Consider the following 22659-nt stretch of genomic DNA (forward strand, 5'->3'; position numbering starts at 1 on the left):
AACATATATTCAACCACAAACATTACAACATAAAGGGTCAAAATATACACAAGGGCCCAAAAACAAAACACATAAACAAAGAACAGCAGCCCAACCAAAAGTTGAGACCAAAACAAAAGAAAACCCAGAAACTTCCGCTTCTATTGCATCGTCCCCCACCACAGCCACTGCAACCACCAAAACAGTAGCCGTGCACATCGATCCATCCAAAATCTTGCCCCAAAATAAACTGCGCCTCATCGATACCCCTAGCCAAATCAAAGCTTCGCTTTGAACATGGCTACCGACCACCAAGAACATGCAGCCAATTGAAAGAAGCTCGTGGAGTCCACGAGCAACACTGCCAACAAAGGCATACAACAAAGAAAGGGTGATGGGGCAAGGAACACTCAACCCAGTGGAAGCACCAGATCGATACACACCCACTCAAAACACTGCAACAAATCACAGTCAAAGGTGACTGAAGCTCGGAAATTGGATGAAGATGGATGAGAGACAGCAGAGGGGAGAGAGGAAGGCAGATCAACCAAGAAACCCAAGGAAGAAAACAGCGGATGGAAGAAGAGAAAGAGAGGAAGAAAAAAAACTAAAGAAAACCCACCGATCCCAACCGTAGCTAGGATCGACGGCAACAGAAAGGGACTTGATTGTAAACCACTCACATAGAGTGGTGAGAATCATCATCAACTAGAGGAAAGGTCTCTCACATGGAGAGAAAGGGACTCATATTTGGTCACAAATTATACCCATACTAAAACACTGTTCACTAACAGTGCACAGACGGAACAACTGTCCTCTAGTTCCTTTCTGTTTTGAATTTTTTTTACCATTTTACCCTTTCTTTAACCGTTCAACTGACAGAAATGGCCCTCGACTCTATTGTATTCTGATTTTTTTTTTTTGTACCATTTAGCCTTTCATCCCACGCTTCACTCATCCGTTTTACTTTTGCTTTGGTGCCGTTTTTTATTTGGTTTGTTTCTCTCTTCATTTTCCTTGCTTTTTCTGCCTGTTTTGGTCTTTCTCAAACCTGCGTTCTTTGTGTTTTCGATCTTCGAATCGATCTCATCTTTGCGTTTAAAATCCCTGGAAAAGTTAATTGTTCTTGCAGAGTTGGCTTTAAAACCCTTAAAACCTGAGGGTCAGTGCCCATTGAATTGGTTTTTTGATATTCTCAGGGTGGATTTCTTACCTCCAAGATTTGTTGGTGAGTTTTTCATTTTTTTATTTTTATTTTTTATTTTCCTGGTAGTTTTCTCCTTGATTTAATGTTGAGCTGTGCACTTCTCTATCATTGATATTCGAGCGCTCAATCTCTTGGTGGAGGTCACTAGGGTGTGTCTAATTTCTGGATATGAAGGTTTTGTATTTTCTGTTTCCGATATGATTTTGGTTTTGAGTTGGTGGTATTCATCTGGGTATGGTTTTTCTGGGGCTATCGTTTAATTTTTTCGCCTACTATCTATGCGTTGTGCCTTTCATATTACTATTAAGCAAGGTTGGTGTTGCATGGTCTACAGCGGGGGTGCTTAAATTGCTTAGGGAAAAGGATGAATGAGACTTCAGAAATTTGAATTGGATTTCACTGGCAGATCTAGGAAATAATATCAGGGGGCAGTAAGAATAGCGAGCGCACAATTTTTTTTTACCAGAAATAACATGCATATCGTCATTTGATCGAGTCTTGCTAGGTCTGAAGTCATTTGAAAAGGCATACTGCACACTTGTTAATGCCTTATTTGCATGGGTAATTAACATGTTCCAATGCTGCTTCCATATGAATCCTTAACAAAGAAACACACTTATCTTGAATACACTAACATTGTTTGATATCATTGCATCTCATTAATATGTTTGTCCAAGAATGATGATGCTTTGTTATTCTCTAAGATCACCATTTCATTTACTTTGCATTTTTGGACAATTTTTTACTTGGTTTTTTTTTTTCTGCCTACAATTGTAATCACAACCAACAAACAAACCAGAGGTAAATAATATTAGGACTAGACTGTAAAGGGGCAACATCTCTCTAATGCATTTTATCAAGCAATTGAAGGGCATATATGAAGGGCAACTCCAACCCTTAAAGGGGCAGCACTCAAGTCATCTATGAACATTCACTAAAGTTCCGAGGGTCAACACTAAAGTTATCCCTGGACATTCACTGAGTTCGGAGGGTCAGCTGACCCCCTGCCCCTCAATGCATCCATCCCTGTTGGATTTGATTCTAATTTTTTGTGTTTTTCATTTTGGACGGTGTTGTTCTATTTTTTTTTTCAATTTAATTTTTCTAATTTTGTGTGTTTTGTTTATTACATCTATTGTTTGATTGTGTGATTTGGTTCTTACTGGAAAAAGATTTGGGTTTTGATTGAGAATTTGTATGTCATGATATTCTTTATGAGAGTAAGTATGGGTTTTAAGATTTGGGTTTTGGTTGAAGATTCATATCTCATGGTATTCCTTATGAGAGTGAGTATGGGTATTAGAATGGGAATAGAGATATTTGTGAGAATTTTCTTTGTTAGAAGTATGAAAAAAAGGAATCAGAGTTGTTTTAGAGAGAGAAAGAAAGACCCAAGTAGGAGACTTAAATGTTTTTCTCAAGTTTCTGCTCTCTGTTCCAGTTGTTCTGTGAAGGGTTACACAGAGAGGCAAATGTTATCTCTCTGTCATCTGTTTTAAAGTATCAGGATTAATTACTATTTTTTTTTTGTCTAAAATAAAGGACCAAAAGCATAATTTTTCTTATTTCTGTATCTTTTACGAGCTAAAAGGTTCTTGGCTTTTCAAGTTTTTTCTTGGTTTTTAGTGTTAGTTGAAAGCAAAATGAAATGTGCACAGTAATTTGGTTACAAACTGTGAGATTAGGTATTTGAAACAGCAAGGTTGTTTGAACAAGTCACTCATCCCTTCAATTTTTGTAAGGCAAAATATGCTTATTGGGATCAAAGGATTTTAATGGTCCTCTCTCCAGACTATTGGTTCTGGATATACTGTATTCTTATAGATTAAAAAGAATTCAAATGTGTTAGGTCGTTTGCTTCTTGACTTATTAATTTTTTATTTGGTTCTCAATGGTTTAATGTTTTGTCCAACTCTTTGCTCTTTGTTCTAGTTTTTCTGCAAATGGTATGTTGGGCTTATTATACATAGAGTGGCAAATGCTTTCTCTTTGTCATCTGTTTTAAACTACCAAGACTAACAACTGTTTTTTGCTTTTGTCTAAAATAAATGTTGCTATTCTTTTCTGTATCTTTTACAAGGCATAAGGATCTTGGCATTTGGATTTTTTTTCTTGGTTTTTACTGTTAGTTGAAAGCAACATTAAAAGCATGTCATAATTTAGTTACAAGGTGTGAGATTAGGTATTTGGAATAAGCAAGGTTGTATAAAGAAGTCACTTATCCATAGAATTTTTATAAGGCAAAAGATGCTTATTAGGGTCAAGAGATTTTAATGGTTCTGTTTACAGACTATTTGTGGTAGATATACTGTGTTTTATAGTTTAAGAAGAACTAAAATATGTTAGATCATTTGCTTCTTGATTTATTGATTGTTTATTTGGTTCTCGATAGTTTAATTTAAGTTTTCGTTTCTTTTCCCAGTTATGCAGTGCTTTCAACGAAAAAAAGAAAGATCATTATGGTACTATTTGTGTTTTGTCTATCTAATTTGTGACTGCATTTTTCATTGCAGATCATTATCAAAGCAATTTATATATGCTACAAAGTGCTTTTGCTGAAATTGGAAAAAAAAAAAAAAAAGGTTAGTCAGCTTACTAAGTAGTGTTTAGTTTAGAATTTATAAACTTTTATTAATTGTAGTTATAATTATTGCTTTAAATGAAAAAAAAAAAGAATTATTACAATGTTGTTTTATATGTCTTATTTATAACTATTTTATTTATTGCAGATTATTGTCACAACAATTTATATAAGCAACAAAGTGCTTTTGCTCAAATTGGAAAAAAAAAAAAAAAAAAAAAAAAAGGGCAAGTGAGTGACAAGTAGTGTAAACTTTAAAATTTTCAAATTTTTGTTAATCATGTTGATAATTGTTTGTACATATATATAAATATGTTCTGGTATTTGTATCACCCTTTAAAATTTTATGGTATATCAAATATCATCATGTGTTAAAGTTGTATTTGTATTTATGTCTTTGGTACTATGATTAAGTCATTCCCTCTTTTTTTCGTGTTAGAAATTAGAAACAGAGGTTGAAACATGTTTGGTGGTGGTTAGCAATTTTGTTAGTTCACAGTTTGTAAATTTGTTGTTGAATAATAATTATGTTGGGTTTTGACAGGGTTTGAGGACGTGACATTATTTAACGTCAATTTGGTTCTATTTGCATTGCAAGGTTCTCTAGACAAAAGGTAACTCATTTAAACCTCTGAAATTATTGAATTCAAATTTATACCCTGTGGTTTGATTTTATTTTTTACCATTGGAATAAAATTTTATGTTCTGTTTAGTTTAGGTTTTATTGTATTTCAATTGAAATTTTAATTTTAGCTGTTTGCATTTGATGTTACATGTATTGTTTTCGTGTCTATGTTGCATCTTTGTTAATTTTCTCGTTTTTTCCGATGTTTTTCTGCAATTTTTTGTGTTTAATTGGCTATAACAATTTCTTTCCGATATGTCTAAAAGATCTATAGATGCATTAACAAATGATGCTACAAAGCAGAAATAAAACAATGGGGACAATGAATATAATCTCTTTGTTGAATATGGTCACCAGCAAAAAAAAAAAAATGTGTAGAGCCAGTTGTATTCAAAATTGCCCGACCACTATTTTGTCTGAAACGGATGCATTTCATCGAACTTCACAGTTTAAAGATCAATATAGCACTAGCAGATCAACTACTGTGCAATGTGGTTTTAATGGTGTGAATTATTATATTATACCTGTTGAAAAAATTGTTTGCAGCTCTAATAAAAAGGGAAAAAATATTGTTAATTTGTCAAATATTCTTGAAAACACACGTGAACAAATGTTTGATCGCAAGAATCATAGTTTCATAAATAAGGGTCGAACATTTTTCCAAAAAAAAAAATAGAATTGGTAAGTTTTCTATTTTATTGTAATTTTTTATTGTTGTTTTAGAACTTTGCTATATAATTAATAGTATGTTGTTGCTAAGTCTTGATTTCTTTCTTTTCCTGTGTATATTGTTACGTAGGAATTGTGGGAGATTACTTTGGAGATAAAACTTATAAATGCGTGTATTGTGGTGCTTATTTTTGGTTAAGAGAGTCTATTAAACAAATGTAAAAAAAAAAAAATGAACCAATTTTTACTCATTGTTGTCAACAAGGGAAGATTAAATTGCCAAGTCCAAAGCCTACACTAGCTTTTTTAGAATTTTTGCTTGATCCAACTAAAGGTCAAAACAGTTTATCATTTCGAGAAAATACTAGAGCTTACAACTCTATGTTTTCATTTACTTCGATGGGTGCCAAAATTGATCACTCAATTAATAATGGGTCAAGTCCTTACATTTTCAAAATTAGTGGTCAAGTTTGTCATTTAATGGGATCTCTTTTACCTATTGATAATGAGTACCCAAAATTTGCTCAATTGTATGTCTATGATACGTATAATGAAGTGGAAAATTGTTTAAGAGCTTTTGAATGTGAAGGAAATAATAACAAGCTTGATCCAAAAATTGTTGGAAGGTTTAATTAAGATGTTTGATGAGTCAAATGAGTTAAACTTTTTTGAATGGCAAGAGATAAATTTGAGATTGATGGACTTAGTTCTTTAAAAATGAAATTGTTAGCAAAACAAACAAGTGATAGCAAGCAATATGACCAACCAACAAGTGATGAAATAAGTGGTTTAATAGTTGGTGATATAGGACTTTCTGATTCTAATAGAGATATTATTATTGAGTCTAAAAGTGAAGGATTAAAATGTGTTACAAAATTGAATCCAAAATTTATGTCTTTACAGTTTCCCATTCTTTTTCCATATGATGAAGATGGATACAGGCCTGATTTAAAATGGAGTGAAAATTATAAGGGTGCACAAAGTCAAGGACAAAGAGTATCCATGAGAGCTTTTATAGCTTATCAAATTCAAAAACGAGAACCATATTTACCTACATTGCTAAAAGGCGAAAGACCTTTTTAACAATATTTGGTAGATTCTTATGCAACACTTGAAGAAGATAGATTAGATTATATCAGGCTAAACCAAAAAAATTTGAGAACAGAGTTTATAAAGGAATTCATGATGCACTTTCAAAATGTGACAATGATGCAAACAATTTAGGACAAAAAATTATATTACCAGCTTCACATATAGGTAGCCCTAGATATATGATTAATAATTATCAAGATACAATGTCTATTTGTAGAGAATATGAACATCCTGATTTGTTCATAACATTTACATGCAATGTTAAGTGGCCAAAATTCCATTGAAAAAAAACCAGGATTCGAACTTAAAGATTGGCCTGATATAATTTCAAGGGTGTTTAAAATGAAACTTGAAGATATGTTTCAGTTTATAAAGTCTGGAGAACCATTTGGAGACGTTGAAGCAAGTAAGTTTCAAAAACTAAGTCTTATTTATCTTAGATTTTCCATTGTTTTTCTATCAAACTGATTTTGTTTTTATTTTTTTGTTTGTTTCTTTTGTTTTTGTTTTTGTTTTTTTTGATATACAGATGTTTGCACAGTTGAATTTCAAAAAAAGGGATTGCCTCATTCTCATATGTTGATATGGCTAAATCAAATTTTAAATGTGTTATTCCATCTGATATAAACAATATTATTTCAACTGAATTGCCAGATAAAATTACCAATCCAAGACTTTATGAAATTGTTATTCAATTTATGATTTGTGGTCACATTAATCAAAAGTTTCCTTGCATGCGAGAAAACAAATGTTCCAAAAATTTCCCTAAGCCATATAAAAATGAGACTATTTTTGAACCCAATGGTTTTCTAATTTATAGACTTCGTGATGATGATACAACATTTGTAATAAAAAATGGAGTCAAAATTGATAACAGTTTTGTTGTTCCTTATAATGCAGAACTACTTTTGAGATACAATGCTCATATAAATGTTGAATCATGTTGTCAATCCATGCTTATAAAATATTTGTTCAAATACGTTAATAAGGGTACAGATAGAGCACGATTGCTTCTTCAACAAGATTCAAATGATGAAATATTAGCATATTTAAATTGTAGATATAAATCACCTTATGAAGCTGTTTGGAGATTGTTTCAATATTCAATACATCATAGACAACGTTCTGTTGAACAGTTGCCTGTGCATTTACCATTACAACAAAATATTGTTTTTAGTGGTGACCAATCACTCGAGTCAATTATTAGCCAAAAAGCTTTTGAATATACAATGTTAACAAGTTGGTTTGAAGCAAATAAAATTTATAGTAGAGCATGTTTACTAACTTATGCACAAATGCCATCCCAATTTTTGTATGATGCGTGAAAAAAAAATTATGGAAACCAAGACAACGAAAAGGATCAATAGGCAGAATAGCATATGTACATCTTGTATTAGGTGAATTATATTATTTAAGAATGATTTTGAATTAAAAAAAAGGTGCATTAAATTTTGATGATCTCAAAACTGTTAATGGTGTTGTTCATTCTTCGTATCAAGCTACATGTAAAGCATTGGGATTATTAGGTGATGATAAAGGATGGTTAGAAGCTTTGTCAACTGATGTACATGTTGCATCATCTGCTCAACTGAGACAGTTATTTGTCACAATCCTTTTATTTTGTGATGTTACAAATCCTCAAATTCTTTTTATTACTCATTAGAAAAACATGTATGATGATATCTTATACAAACTACAATATTTTTTTTGGAAATCCTGATATGATTGAACCAAAAGATGAACTAAAAAATTCTGTCTTATTTGAACTGGAATTACTTTTTAACAATGCATCTACCTCTGTATATAAATATAATTTGACAATGCTTAATAAAAAAAATTGTTGGAAATCAAAAATAAACTTTTAAGAGAAGAATTAAATTATGACTGAAGAATTGTCCAAAACACATGAAATTTTAAAATCACAGCATAATAAAGATAACAACTTAATAAAAAATTGTTTAAAATCACGGTCATGGTGGAACTGACACATCCCGACCGGAGTTGAGGCATGTTGGTGGTCATGTGAGGGTGATGTAGTCAAGAGTGCAACAGAAGTGATAATAATAAGAAAATACGAATAAATAAAAACCAAAACTAAACTTATTTAATTAGAGATAATATAAGTGTGTAAGTGATCAAGTATATGATACACATGTATCAGAGCATAGGTAACATGAAAGTGCAGTCGAACTAACTAAACACTAAGTATACAAATAGGGAGAGGATCCCTACAATATTTAGTAGAACGTCAGAACCGTCGTGTAGTCCTCGTGAGCAACCAAAGATGATTAGTTACCTAGAACCTGGAGGGGCGCAAAACAGAAGGGTGAGTGGGCAAAAGTAAAGCGTTAGAAAACACATTTCTTTTTCTGAATATAATAACCCTCTTCGTAAAATCCGTATAATTTCCAGAAAATACTACGTAAATATAATAATCAATGCTCAAGGTAATGAAAATAAAAGCATGCCATGCCATAACATTTCAGCATTGCTATATATAAGCTAGGTGTGAAATCGATATAAACTAACATGCTAGTCGGAGTCACCTAATGTGATCTGTACGACTGGACCTATAGCTCATCAATCTAGGCTAGCACACGAGTTGGAGTCACCTCATGTGACTTGTATGACAGGTTGGGTATAATATGTATGCTTAAGTACTAAAATCATGTGAAGGTTGTGCGATAAATCACGGGTCATCTACGAGTCGGAACCACCTATTTGGTTTGTACGATAGGCTGGCACCAGACTTGGATCCAAGGTGAGCGTGCGGTGCGGGAGGTGAACAATCACGTGAAAGCTGGCCCTGGCCTCGGGTGGGAGCACTAATACAGGGTGCAGCCATGATGAGCTCTAAATAAATGTATGCATACCAACGCAATACAACCCATTCAATCGCATAATACTCACTTGAAGCTTACCTGAGTGTCCTCAAAATCACACCATACAATTCACAAGTATAACAATGGACTATTTAAAATGTAACTTATTTACGATATGGCCAGTAAAGCATAATTCCATATTAAAAAAAAAAAAAATGTTTCTGGAAACTATATATATATATATATAGAAAGCAAATGCCTACTCACTGATAAGTAGCATGATCGTAGCCCCCTAACTTCGCTTGTCCACGCTCGTCCTCGGGGTACGTCTCACCTATATATGATACAACTATTTTTATGTTAATTAATTAGCACATATACGAAATCTAGAAATAACCACCCATAGTTTGCTCAAATGTAAGGTTTGAATATACCAACGTGATCTACTCGACGATACAAACACACCCATATTTTTAGAAATTTTTTTGGACCTTGGACGTGCTGTCACGCGCCGACCAAGGCACGACCAGACGTGCCCCACGCCCGGCTAGTGCCTGATGGAATCCAGGAATATTCCATCCAAACTGATGGAATATTCTGCTAATTTAACTGATGGAGTTAATGGTGTTACCTGACGCCATCAGAATATTCCATCAACTTTGACGGAATATTCGCCTTCTTCTCCAGTCACCCTTGCTGTCTGCCGTCGTCTGGTTCGTCGGTTTCTGGAAAATTTTCAAATCTTCATAACTTTGTCATTTCTTAACCAAAATCCATGAAATTTATATGGATTTGAAGGTATCGAAGAGTAGAACACGTTCGTACCATTAGAAGTCCAAAATTCAACGAAAAACTATCGAAAAATTTCTTGGAAAATCCGGCCAACTCTGCAACTCTTCAAACTCACCTATTCCGACGTCCACTCCACTCCAAATCTACTCTAAAGTGCTAGGGAAGTTGCATAGAGACCATCCCAAGCCTTAAAACCTTGTAAATCGTCCGTGATCGTGTCGGAGCAAACTAGCTCCTCGTCAGAGCTTCTGGTTTCCAAGCTAAAACTCACCAAAACGGAAAACTAAGGGTATGATGGTGATTGTGAAGTGAGAGGAGGATGGTGGTGGTTTCCAAAAGTTCGATCCGTGTGAGTTTGATGATGGTTATGCGTAGGGTGTCTCGCGTGTACGGTGGAAGAAGAGGAGGGAGAGAGAGAGAGAGAGAGAGAGAGAGAGAGAGAGAGAGAGAGAGAGAAGAGAGTGTGTGTGTGTGTGCGCGTGCGCGCATGTGATTGGCATGTGTGATTGGCAGAAGAGGAAAATTATATTTTCTGATTGGGCTGTGGTGATAGAGAGAAAGAGTTATATGTGTAATTGGCCCAAAGAAAAATAAAAACAACTATCTAATTGGGCCAAGGAAAAAAACCCATCTAATTAGTTCAAAAGTTACCTGTTACGCACTTAAATAATCGTAACTTTTCATTACGACTCCACTTTGATTCTAACTCGCTTCAACGCGCTCGTGATGTAGAGTACGATTTAATTACGATAGCGAGAAAATTAATTTAAATCTGCACTCATCTTGCTAAATTAATTGAAAAAAACTGATTTAATTATATGGGATGAGGCACCTATGAATCATAAACATTGTTTTGAAGCATTGGATAAATCAGTTTGTGACATTTTATCACATTTAAACACTCCAAATAACAATGTTCCGTTTGGTGGTAAACCTCTTTTATTAGATGGTGATTTTCGACAGATATTACTTGTTATTCCTGGAGCAAGCAAAGAAGATATAATAAATGCCACTTTAAATAGCTCTTATTTGTGGCGACATTTCAAAAATTTTCGTTTAAAAGAAAATATGAGATTGTCATGAAATGATTTAACTTTTGATGAAAAATAAAAAATAAAGATTTTGCAGATTGGATTTTACAAGTAGGTGATGGACAAATTGATAACACAGATAATATAATTGATTCAAATGATATGGACACATCTTTTGTTCAAATACGGGAAGATTTGGTAATTCATTCTTCTACAAATCGAATTTCTTCAATCTTTTTAGCAACTTATCCTGATTTTGAAAATTCTTTTAACAATTTTATTTATCTAAGAGAACGAGCTATTACAACACCTCGAAACACAACTGTATCAGATGTAAATAATTATATAATTAATTTAGTACTTGGAGAAAAACATGTATTTTTAAGCTATGATTCTTTGTGTTCTTCAAATTCAAATGTTGAAAATCTTGAAACAATGTATCCTATAGAATTTTTAAACAAACTTTAATTCAATGGTTTGCCTACACATAACTTAATGTTAAAAATTGGAATGCCGATTATGTTGTTACGAAATTTAAATTAGCCTCTTGGTTTATGCAATAGAACTAGATTGGTTGTTACACAGTTATTTAATATAGTTATTGAAGCTAAAATACTTGCTGGAACTAATATTGGTCATAAAGTTTTTATACCGAGGATCACTCTTGCAGCAACTGAAAGTAAATAGTCTTTTATTTTTAAAAGACGTCAATTTTCAGTTAGACCATGTTATGCAATGACAATAAATAAAAGCCAAGGACAATCATTAAAACAAGTTGGATTGTACCTTCCTGAACCGGTTTTCACTCATGGTGAATTGTATGTTGCATTATCTAGAGTTATGTCAAGAGAAGGTCTAAAGATTTTGATAGGAAATGGAGAAAACAATTCAAACAATTATACTATAAATATAGTAATGAAAGATGTTAAGCAAAATTTGGACTCAGCTTTTTAACTTCATACATTCATATCCAAGAATTTAAGCATTCATCATGTACTAATCAAATTGTGTATCTGTAACTTCTGGTAAGCTTTTGAACTTTCTCAACATACCTGATTTAAAGTTTTTTTTTACAGGTATGTATATAGCTAACTGACCCAATTTAATCTTTCATTTCAGTGGTTTATTCTATTCTCTTTTGCTTGGAGGTATGAATTTACTTGGAAATGTTTATATGCAGTTTGAACATGCTATTTCACAAACTATGGTTTGTTCCTATATTCTGTAATTTATTTTTATTTTATTTTATATTCATCAAGTTCCAATTTACACCATTGGAAGATGTTATTTAATTCCAAGTATTTAATTGCTTCTGTACCAACATCCAGCACTCAAACACTCTCAACGAAGACCCACTTTCTCCCTCTCTGTCATGACAATTCCTGCAAAGAACCAAGCCCCAGAGAAGGTGACAATCTATCCTTCCCAAATTGCACAATTACAAGATAACACCAAATGCTTATTATTCTGATTATAATTAAACTTCACAATTCTTATCAAGTGCTTTTCCGCCAACTCAGCTAAACCACTACTACCACAACCAACTGATCCAAATCCAATCAATCATACCACAGCCCACGCAAGAACCATGCTACCACCAATAGATAAGTAATTTACTCTACATTAAATTTCAAAAGTCATTTTTAGGCCTGTGTATTAACAATTTTTTTTCCAATTGTTTTGCTAACCAATCTCTTCAAAGGAATTCGCTGCTACCAATACATGTACAATCTATCTTCTTTTCACCTGGTCTAAATACATGACTAGTTACATGCCTGCCCACTGAAGGGTTAAATTGGACATCAAAAAATATAACTCCACATGCCCTTACTAAAGATGCAGCGTCTCCACATGCCTTAATTGAGTCAAGGAACACCATTCTTTAGCTTAATTAAGGCATATGGAGAAATTTTATCTCTGGTGGCACCTTCCCCATTTATACTTTGGATGTTCATCTTAAAACCCTCATTGAATAGGTAAGCAATTAGTCATGCGTTTAAAGCAGGTCAAAAGTACAAGGGCTTTGTATATATATATATATATATATATATATTAGTAGCAACTGATTCCTTTGAAGAGAAAAGATGGAAATGATGATCTTTGTATTACACCAAGACACCAAATCAGGTGTATCTGATCCATCTTTCTCCACCTTTTTATTTCATTTTTAGAATAAAAATACTCGAAGGTTAAGTAATAATTTTAACTATTGTTCGTATTAAAACTATTTAACTAAATTATGCTATTTAAACCAAAACATATAAACAATATGATATAATTTTGACAAAAAACATCCAATCACATTATTACATTTTCAACTCGATTCAATGCTATAATCTATTAATTTCCTTAGCAATCACTTTTATTTTAACATGGTTTGTCATTTAAAATTACTGGTCATCTTGATGTGTCTGGAATATTCAGTGTGTACATAAATGCAATAAAGATTAGATAATGTGATGCTCACTGTTTTTCATCACCACAATCTCTAAATTAATGGTACATGTAGTTTTACTTCTCTATCACATTCCATTTTAAATTGTTCATAAATACAATGAAATCATATAATCATATATGTGGTTATCATGTGTTTTCCGATCAAATATTGCCTGTGGAATTCACCGTATCCAGACTAATTACCTGTGGTGCTCTTTGTCATATTTTTTCTGTTCAAATTTCGGTTTTGCGGCTTTAGGAGTTTTGTTTCTAACCTCAGATCTTACATTTGGTTTAATTTGATTTTGGTTTCAACTTCAGGAGTCAAAACACTTTTTAGGGTTATAAATAGATTTCCACATGTATATAAATAATATTGTTTTAATGGTTTGAAAAATATGGAGAAGTTACTACAAAATTAAAATTCAATGGTAGTTTATTGGTATAAATTATGTTACTCTCAATAATTTTTCTGTCATTTTTCACAATGCCTATTTTCTTTACAGGTTACATAAAGCTCAAGGCTTACAAGTAAGTTCACCATTTATTCTGTTTGAAGTATTTTTAGTCTTTGTAGCTGACAAAATTACATCACCTCCAAAGTTGCATACAAGGATTACAAGTTTTTTTCTATTCTTTGGTATTCATTGATTAAGTTGTTCATTTTCTTATTGATTAAAAAACTGTGGTCTATATTTTTCAGTTTTGTTTTAGCATTTGACTTAATGGGTTTGCGTGCACCTAATCGCAAACCTTTCATTTCCTCATGATTTTGCAATTCACTAGATTTAACTTTGGTAGTCTTTCAAACATAATTATTTATGCAATTTGTAATCCTGCAGCAACGTGCGGGTATTACTATCTAGTTTCATACTAATCTTTTCATGGTTCGATTTGGAAAATAAGTATGATTATGTTCCAAATTTTCAAAAGACTGCTACTATTGTCCACACCACAATCACATTTCAAGAAAAATAATGTTATGATTACGTTTTTCTTTGAAGTGACTATACTTATGACCACATAAAAATGTTTCCACAAAATGTTCATTTAGTTCGGCAGTTTATAGTTTTCAAAGAAGGCAAATGTAGTGCATGGTTTTTCTCCAAACTCCACATGATGGTTAGTAAGAAAGAGAAAATATACTACATATTTCTTTGAGAAATATCCAGAAATAGGACAATTTCTTAATCTTAGGACAAAAATATGACATTTCAAATATGCACATGTCATGCACAACAATAGAACAGAAATATGATTTTTTTTTCTACACCTTGAAATAACCAAATTGCCCTTCCATGTAAATGGGTTATCTAGAAATTTCAGCCCTCATTTCTCATTTTATAAAGAGAGAGAAACAGAGAGGGGAGAGAGAGAGAGAGAGAGAGAGAGAGAGAGAGAGAATCTCTCTCACCTAATTCCAGTTCGAAGAATCCTAACCCACCCATCTTCTTCATCCAAGCTTCCTTTCTTTCTCTCTCGCTCTCATCTCTCTTTACATTTCGAATATGCACAAGAGCTCTCTCTCAAACCCACCCATCTTCCTCGGTTTTTACCTTTTCATTTGTTGGTTTTGTGAATTGGGTTTGCTTAATTTTCCTTTTTGATTGGTGGATTTTTGGAGTTGAAGTGATTCGTTTGGTGTTTCTTGGAGGTCCTTCAATTTTGATTTTTGATTTTTGATTATTTCTTTAATTTATATGTGGGTTTTCATTTCTTCTGTCTTCTTCCTCCCTCTGCTCTCTTTCTCAATCCAAATTTACGAGCACTTGAATAGGGTTTGGCTGTTGCAATTAAATTAAAAAAATGTATTAAAGGTCAGTTGCCTTTTGGAGAAGAGATAAATTTGAGGGAAAAGAGAGAAATTAGAGTGGAAAGAAGGAAGAGAAAAGGATATGGACAAAATTGTTTTACATACTCGTTCGCTCTCTTCGTATTAAGCTTGCTTATACATTGTATGTACACGATATATACATGACATGCACATGACATGTACATGTTATACTCACAAGTCTGAGTTCAACCCAAAAACCCATAGCTCACAGCTCTTTATTTGAAATTAGAAAAATGACCCTAAATTTTATGTGAAGAATCAAAGATTCATTAATTTGAATTTGGTATAATTTGATTGGGTTCAAATATTTCAAGGATTTGAAAATTGCACTTTGAATGGGTATGAAAGAACCTAATTGAACCAAAGGAAATTGTTTCACGAACTTGTTCGCTTTTTTCGTAGTTGCATTGCCTGCCTCTGAATCAAAGGAAAAAAAGTAGTAAACTATGTTAATGCAAGAATATCAAAGATGTAAATATGCACCATATACACTATATGCACACCACATTCACACAATATGTACATACATGCACATGATATGCACAGAACGAGAGAAACTTTAACATCACATATTGGTCTAGTGGGTACAATTAAAACATAATTGTTACGTATATAAGGTTAGAATGACAGTTTAAAAAGTCTTGTTACGTATATCAACCACCACTTAACCATGCACGTGGAAAACATGATACTTGTTGTCATTATTTCATGGACACGCATGACCTTTTACATCCTCTAAGCTTTTTTTTATTTATTTTTTTATTTATGTTTAATTTTGTTTTTCGCTGAGGCCAACTAGGTTGTAGTCATACTCGCTAAATTTCAAGGCACAACATATGTGCATCATAAGTAGTGAACACTCCCTTTTCTCATATTAAGATGTAGCCATGAATATCATTTGCACATTATGGAAAAATTTTCACAAATTTATGCAATTGAACACTTGAACCATAAATTGTTCTATCATAGTTTTGTAGCACATCAAAACTTGAAATTTATTACACAACCCATAGTCCAAACATGAAACACAAACCCTAGTTTACTTCTAAGTATTAATTCATCTTACAAACAACTCATTTATTCCATAAATCATTGATGAAGGAACTTGGAACTAAACACCCTACCTTACTATATTTGCCAAACCTTGAGTCGCGGGAAAAAAATGGAACTTTTTGGCCAAAATAGAAAATATGGTACAAAACCCAGCTCACTCTTCTCACCTCTCTCTCACATCCATTTGTTTGAAATTAGAGGTATGAGGTCAACCCAAAACCCAGGTTACTCTTCTCGCCTCTCTGTGGACTATTCTTATCTTTGAAATTGGAGCTCAGAGATCTGAGCTTAACCCAGTTCCTTCTCTTCCAAATGTGGACAGTGATGCATTGGACTGATAATTGTTAGTATTTATATGTGGGTATTTTAGTAATTTCGATTTTATGCATGGTGTACATGGTTGATTTGTCCTATTTCTGTCACAAGATTAAAAAATTGTTCCCATTTTGAGGTATTTTCCTATTTCTTTTTCTAGTCAGACAAGAACCAATATGCTTTGAAGTTTTTTCCAAAATTATATTTCCTGTAAACGTGTATATTAGACCAACGAAACCGCCGTCCCGCAAAACAATTTCATTCCTTAAAATTCTAATTAACCGGGGAACTTGTTTATAGCACTACCATGACGAGTTTTGCCCGACTACTTTTGGCCAGTGAACTTCCATCGCTTAAATTATCTTGCGACGACTTTGGGTTTTGGACGACGACTTTTTTCCATCTGGTAAATTGTTTTTTCTTGTAGTGATAATATTTACAAGGTTTGGCAAGTTTGCCTACGTCCTCTAGGCAATAGTAGTTGTTTTGCTCATTATTTGAAATAATAGGAGTATAAAGAAAACTCTTACTATTTTCTAACTCTCTAGCCTTGGCACAACTTACATGAATTTCTCTATTTTTGTTGTGTTCTTCAATGGTACAAATATATCTCGTTATAGGGAGGTTTTCAATTGTTTGTACTAAAGATAGACGCGATATTACTACATTTATTATCCCTAAATTCATATTAGTATTCTTTTATATGTAAATTGGGTCAATTGAGTTATTTATGTATGATGACGAGTTTTGCTGCCAAGTGAGTATTATTTGACTTATATGCAAATTATAATAGAATATTGACTTATACATTTATTTGGAATCATAAGAAAATAAAATGGGATGATTGGTTTGTGCTTATACATGTACCATACTTCACCAATCCCGAAACTACTAATCACCGGTCAATTTCTAGCTTCAGAGACCCAATGAAAGGTTCATGCTGAGGCACCCTTACTGAAGCACATGAGTTCCTCTTCAATCAAGAGACCAATCACAACATGAGTCAAAATAATGCTCCTAAAGTTCCACATTGACCACGGACGGAAGCCGGAGAATCTCCTCCACTACAAAAGGAAATCATTCTCCTATGATTAATCTCTAATGCTATTATTGTATTTAAACTCATCATTAGAACTCACAAATCATGATTATGCTTGAACCTATGTATTGTGTAAACTCTTCACTATTAATTAGAATTCCTCTACCTTGTGGACATAGCCAGCTTAGGGTGAATCACGTACATCTTGTGTCTCATTCCCTATATTTATCTCTTTACATATTATCATCACTAGTAGGGGTAGGTTCAGTCTTTTGCCAAAACCAAAACCAAACCAAAACTCAGTTGGTTTGGTTCGGTTCGATTTTTTTTGGTTCGTTTTTTTTTTTTCGGTTTAATTTTGTTCGGTTCGGTTTTAGTACGGTTTCGTTTTTTTTTATTTTATAAAACTTGTTCTCTTTTTAATATGGAATTTAGAAAAGAAACTAACATTGGTAGACAAATAATAAGAAAATGGGGAATGTGGGAAGGTAGTTGTACATATACAAGATCATATAAACCAATCATATTCTATCAACAATCTCAATTGCAAAGAAAAGATCACCATATCCATTCAAAAAACAAATAAATAGAGAAACTTTTCCAAGTTCCAAAGCCTTCCAAAACTTTCCTCTATAATCAATGGAATATCATCCCTAATTGAACCAAAGTATGCTCCTTGAAAAACTTGGCAACAAAGTTTCACAAAAGAAACATTATGGGTATACATCCATAAAGTGTTAAAGGGATTCGGGATTCAGTTTGGTTCGGGTTTCGAACCTCCAAAACGGAAACCGAACCAATAAAGTTTGGTTTGGTTCGATTTTTCCTTTTCCATTTCGGTTTTTTTTTTCAGCTTTTGGTTTTTGGTTTTGGTTCGGTGTTTGGTCCCCTTTTTTTGGTTTTATTTTTTGAACCCACCCCTACTCACTAGGTGACTGAAACAACCGTGCGAATGTCACAAACTCGACATTTTACGTTGTTCCAAAATCCATCCAAATTTGTGCATCAACATCATTCCTTCTTGGTCATACTTGATTGCTCACTTTTACAATGGGCAATCACACCATTCACATTGGTCGTACTTTGTTGCTCACATTTACAATCAGCATTTCACACCATTTACAACAAAAACGTATTTAATCAGCCATGTAGTTAGTTGGTTGCTTTATATAAAATAGTAGGTTTTATATAAAGTAGCATGTAGATACAAGACAGGACTCGAACTTATACCTAAAATAATGGTTCACAAGGCCTGCATTGTCTACTTGATTCCCTTCATTGCACTGCTATTGTTCTCATCCAAAATAGTCTTTGCCAATGTTTCTGAAAATCCAGTGCACAGTAACCCTCTCTCTCTCTCTCTCTCCCCTCTCTCCCCACCCCCCTCCATTTGATTTGTTACTCATGGTTTGATATATACGATCAGTGCTGCTGATTAAGTACCACCATATTAAAAATAGGGATGTGATATCCACACATTTCTTTTTACTTCGTTCACATTCTTTTAATTTTCAACCATCGGATTGGATGATTAAAGAAGATCAAATGACAGAAATTAACTAGGATGTGAGAGAAGTAAAAAGGGGTGTGTGGATAGCACACCCCTAAAACTATTGGGGCTCTGCAGATGAACAGTTTGATTGCATGCATGCCATGTAAAATATAGCGTACTATAATAGTTTTATCAAATATTTAGCTACATTCGTTGAAATTTGCTTATAAGCTAGTACTACATTCATTCGTATATTGAGTACAAAATCTTTCCCCATATAAAATATAGGGGTCTAAGTAGGCATACTTTGGGAAAACTTAACTTTCAAAATATGCATGTATAATCCATAAGCAATTGGAAAAACTACGCATGATTGTTAAAGTGACGGCAGAACCCTATTGCTTTCACAATTTAATTTTCATAAAAATGTTTTCTTTTAGTTTATTTTATTTTGCCAAATATTTAATTATTTCTATTAAATTCTTTTATTATCTTAAATCACAAAAGCAACCTTTTCTCGAACTTTATTTTAATTAATTAATTAATTAAGATTTGATTTGACATAAATTATTCATTCAATCCCTGTGAACAAAGACCTTGCTAGAGCTTCTATACTACAATTACCTTGTACTCTGCATGTATTTTAAATGTTTTTATCCCTACCTTTGTAGGTGGTAAAAATCCTATCACTACCTTTCTCAAGCAAAACTAATCTTAGTAATTTTCTTTTCTTACTGACTATTGCATTCTTCATCTCGTTAATTGCCTCTTCCCTGGTAACGCTTTTGCCATGAATCATGGCCAAGGACATAACATTTAGCTTCCCTTCTGCAGATTCCCTCTGCAACGTAGCCAGGAGTTAAGAGTTAACAATTTTATATGGGATATTAGGTTTACTTTTTCAGGAGGAGAATGCGGTGTTCATGTCTACCTTAAACCCTTGGACATCATTGAGAAAGCCCATCAGTCGATACAGACGATGGAATTCAGAACTTTCTACAGCCTCCTCCGAAAGCTTGGGCCCAACCAAATAGAGAGCCGGAAGGACAACTCCTCCCAAGGCAAATGATACATATGCATTTTCCATATACTCCTCCGTTGTTGGAACACTACTAAGCATAACTCATTGGGCGATGAAGCGACAGCCGTAGCGCAAAGCCAAATATGGTTGCCAAAAATTTTGGACGGCAAAGAGGATGTTGTGCAAATTTTGTCACATAAAGCTCGTGACGTTAGACATTGGGCGACAAAGGAAAGTCCTTCGTTGTGTGAAATAAAGAACGACGAATTAGTGCTCGTTGCGTGAGATACTCTGAGCGACAAAACTAGGGTTCGATGAGGTGATATTTGCGTGACAGACATAACGGCTGTCGCAATAATATTTGCGCAACGAACATGGTGTTTGTCGCGGTAACATTTGAGTGATAAATGTCCTTTGTCACACTATAGTTTTAAAATTAATTTCTTTAAAATAATTTTTATTTATTTACTATTTAATTTTTCCTTTTAAATGTTGATAATATTGTTTTATGTAATTTAAATTAATTTAATGAAATTAAAAACAGAAAATGTAAAGAAGAATATTGAATTAAAAAATTTCTCAAAGTGTACATACAACGGAAAGAAATATTTTAAAATTTGAAAAAAAAAAACCTACAATATATAGTCCTCCATGTCATAATCGCCTTCTGGTGGTGTTGCTGCTACGTTAGGGGGTTAGGTGGTCGTAGCTGCTGCGGCGGGTGGCTGAGAGATCGTTGCTGGAGTAGGTTCAATGTCGGGGAACCGAATACCAGAAAACTGAAGGGCGAGACGAATTTGGTTCATCACACTGCTTTGGGTTACAAGATGAGACTGTTGGGCAGCAATCTGCTCCTTTAGGCCCGCCACTTCAGATGTCAGCAATTTGACCTTTCTGTTCTCTGCCTGGAGAAGGAGGCATATGGGTCTCGATGGCCGGCTATCCCAAGCCCCCGGTGAACATTCCCCTGCCTACGATCGATGGCCTGATTGAGTGTGTCCGTTATGATCTGAAAACCCGCATCCTTGGGGAAGCCAGTAAGCCACCTCCTCCAGAACAGTCTAGCCCTTCTCCAACCATGGTGGACTAGAAAAATGAAAACAAACAAATTAATTTTAATAAACATGTAATTAATATTAATAATAATTGAATATTAAAAATTGAAATTAACTTAAATGAAGCTGCTCCACCAAATCATTCCCAGGCAGAATGTATACCTCCTTGAACATGTAAAAAGAATCAAAATTTAAAATGAATATACGGTTACCTTACGTTGCTCCTCCAACCTATAAGAGAAGCATCGCAAGCCGGAGCGGTGAAGAAGTTTCTTCTTCGACCGATTGATAGAGTTTACCTTCACTTTTTTATATTGAATAAAAAAAATGTATTAGTTTAGGTATTTATAACAAATTAATGTAAAAATTTAAAATATTATCTAAAAATATAAAAATTTTGATTAATATTATTGAAATATATATTATACTTACGAGGTATTTCTCGTCATGAAAATTGCCGCACAGCCACTCCCTTTCATCCTGGCGGTCCACCAACTCCTTAAGTCACCCAACTATTAGAGCGACCTCCTAACCGTTATATTTCTCATAATGCTTGTGGAGGTCGTTCTTCCACTTAGTGAACTTGCCGGTGCAAATCTCATTGATGTACTGGTTGTGATTGGCATCAAGGTTCGTGAGCTCATAGTGATGCTACAAAACTCAAAAAATAAATAGTAGTTAAAATTTATAATATTTCTATACTTTAATAAAAATTTAGTATTTGAGGTTGACAATACTGACCGATAATTCATGAAGAACGTCGTGCTTGATTTCATGTGGGACAACTTTCCAGGACTTCCACAGAAGCGGGCAATGACTCCTAATAACTAAGCCAATGTCGGTGGCCAACGCACTGTGCTGCTCCTTTGTTGCAGCCACTCGATGTCAAGGATCCCACGTAATGGTGATCTTTTTGTCGTAATGCAAGTGGTCTGTGACGCATTCAGAAGTCTGCATGGGCCCCAAGTTTTTTTTTTTTTTGAACTACAAAATAAACAAAGTAAAAATCAAACGAATTCTATTTTCTTCCGAAAATTCGGCATAACCTCCCCTAAAACTTACCAACAATATAACAACAAAAACAACACATCCACCCAACAATTCAAACACTTTTTACCGATTGGGGACTTAAACCAATTACAGTATGAATTCCAAATTGTTAAATTTAAAATACTATGAGAAAGATGCATTACCTGTTTGGGACCCTTTCGATGGACAAAGGAAGCCTCACCAAACTGCTCATCCTCATCAGAACTCCGGGGCCGTCGATGAGTCCATCGGGCGCTTAATAGAGGATGTGTCACTGAAGAAGTCGATGACGAAGGAGCTGGAGACACTGTTGGATCGAAAGGCAGGATCGAAGACACACCCCTTGGGCCCAAATTGGGTGGGGAGGTGGCAGCACCACTACTTGCTAGATAAGGTGTCTGAGTGACCTTACTAGCTGCCCAGCAGTTTGAAATTAAGTTTGACATCTACAAAAACAATAAATAAAAAAGTTACATTCCACTACTTTTAGTCAATTATTAGAGTATATTACATGGCACATAATATACGTAATCCACCAACACCAACATGTTTTTGTTTATGTTTTGCATATAAAAGCTATCAAATGT

At 33.8% G+C, this 22659-nt stretch overlaps 1 protein-coding gene across 1 annotated transcript; it reads left to right on the forward strand.

Moving 5' to 3' along the window:
• Positions 1 to 298: 298 nt before the first annotated feature.
• Positions 299 to 17342, forward strand: LOC125475830. The gene is made up of 7 exons (XM_048581200.1): positions 299 to 370; positions 862 to 1207; positions 3700 to 3768; positions 4312 to 4381; positions 11918 to 11946; positions 12127 to 12206; positions 12319 to 17342. The coding sequence occupies exons 1-7, from the start codon at positions 299 to 301 to the stop codon at positions 12400 to 12402; spliced, it is 750 nt and encodes a 249-aa protein (XP_048437157.1). The 3' UTR covers positions 12403 to 17342.
• Positions 17343 to 22659: the final 5317 nt, after the last annotated feature.

This window comes from the organism of the source record quoted next, unplaced genomic scaffold (assembly GCF_019419815.1).
Source record: "Pyrus x bretschneideri cultivar Hongxiangsu unplaced genomic scaffold, Pyrus_bretschneideri_v1 Contig16, whole genome shotgun sequence".
Classification (NCBI taxonomy): domain Eukaryota; kingdom Viridiplantae; phylum Streptophyta; class Magnoliopsida; order Rosales; family Rosaceae; genus Pyrus; species Pyrus x bretschneideri.

What these genes read in the sequence shown, in the direction of transcription:
- LOC125475830 (XM_048581200.1), top strand. Translation starts at nt 299, where the DNA reads ATGCAGCCAATTGAAAGAAGCTCGTGGAGTCCACGAGCAACACTGCCA. An exon ending in AGGCATACAACAAAGAAAGG is followed by an intron (nt 371 to 861) that starts GTGATGGGGCAA and finishes TTCAACTGACAG; the next exon opens with AAATGGCCCTCGACTCTATT. An exon ending in CAAGGTTCTCTAGACAAAAG is followed by an intron (nt 4,382 to 11,917) that starts GTAACTCATTTA and finishes CTTTCATTTCAG; the next exon opens with TGGTTTATTCTATTCTCTTT.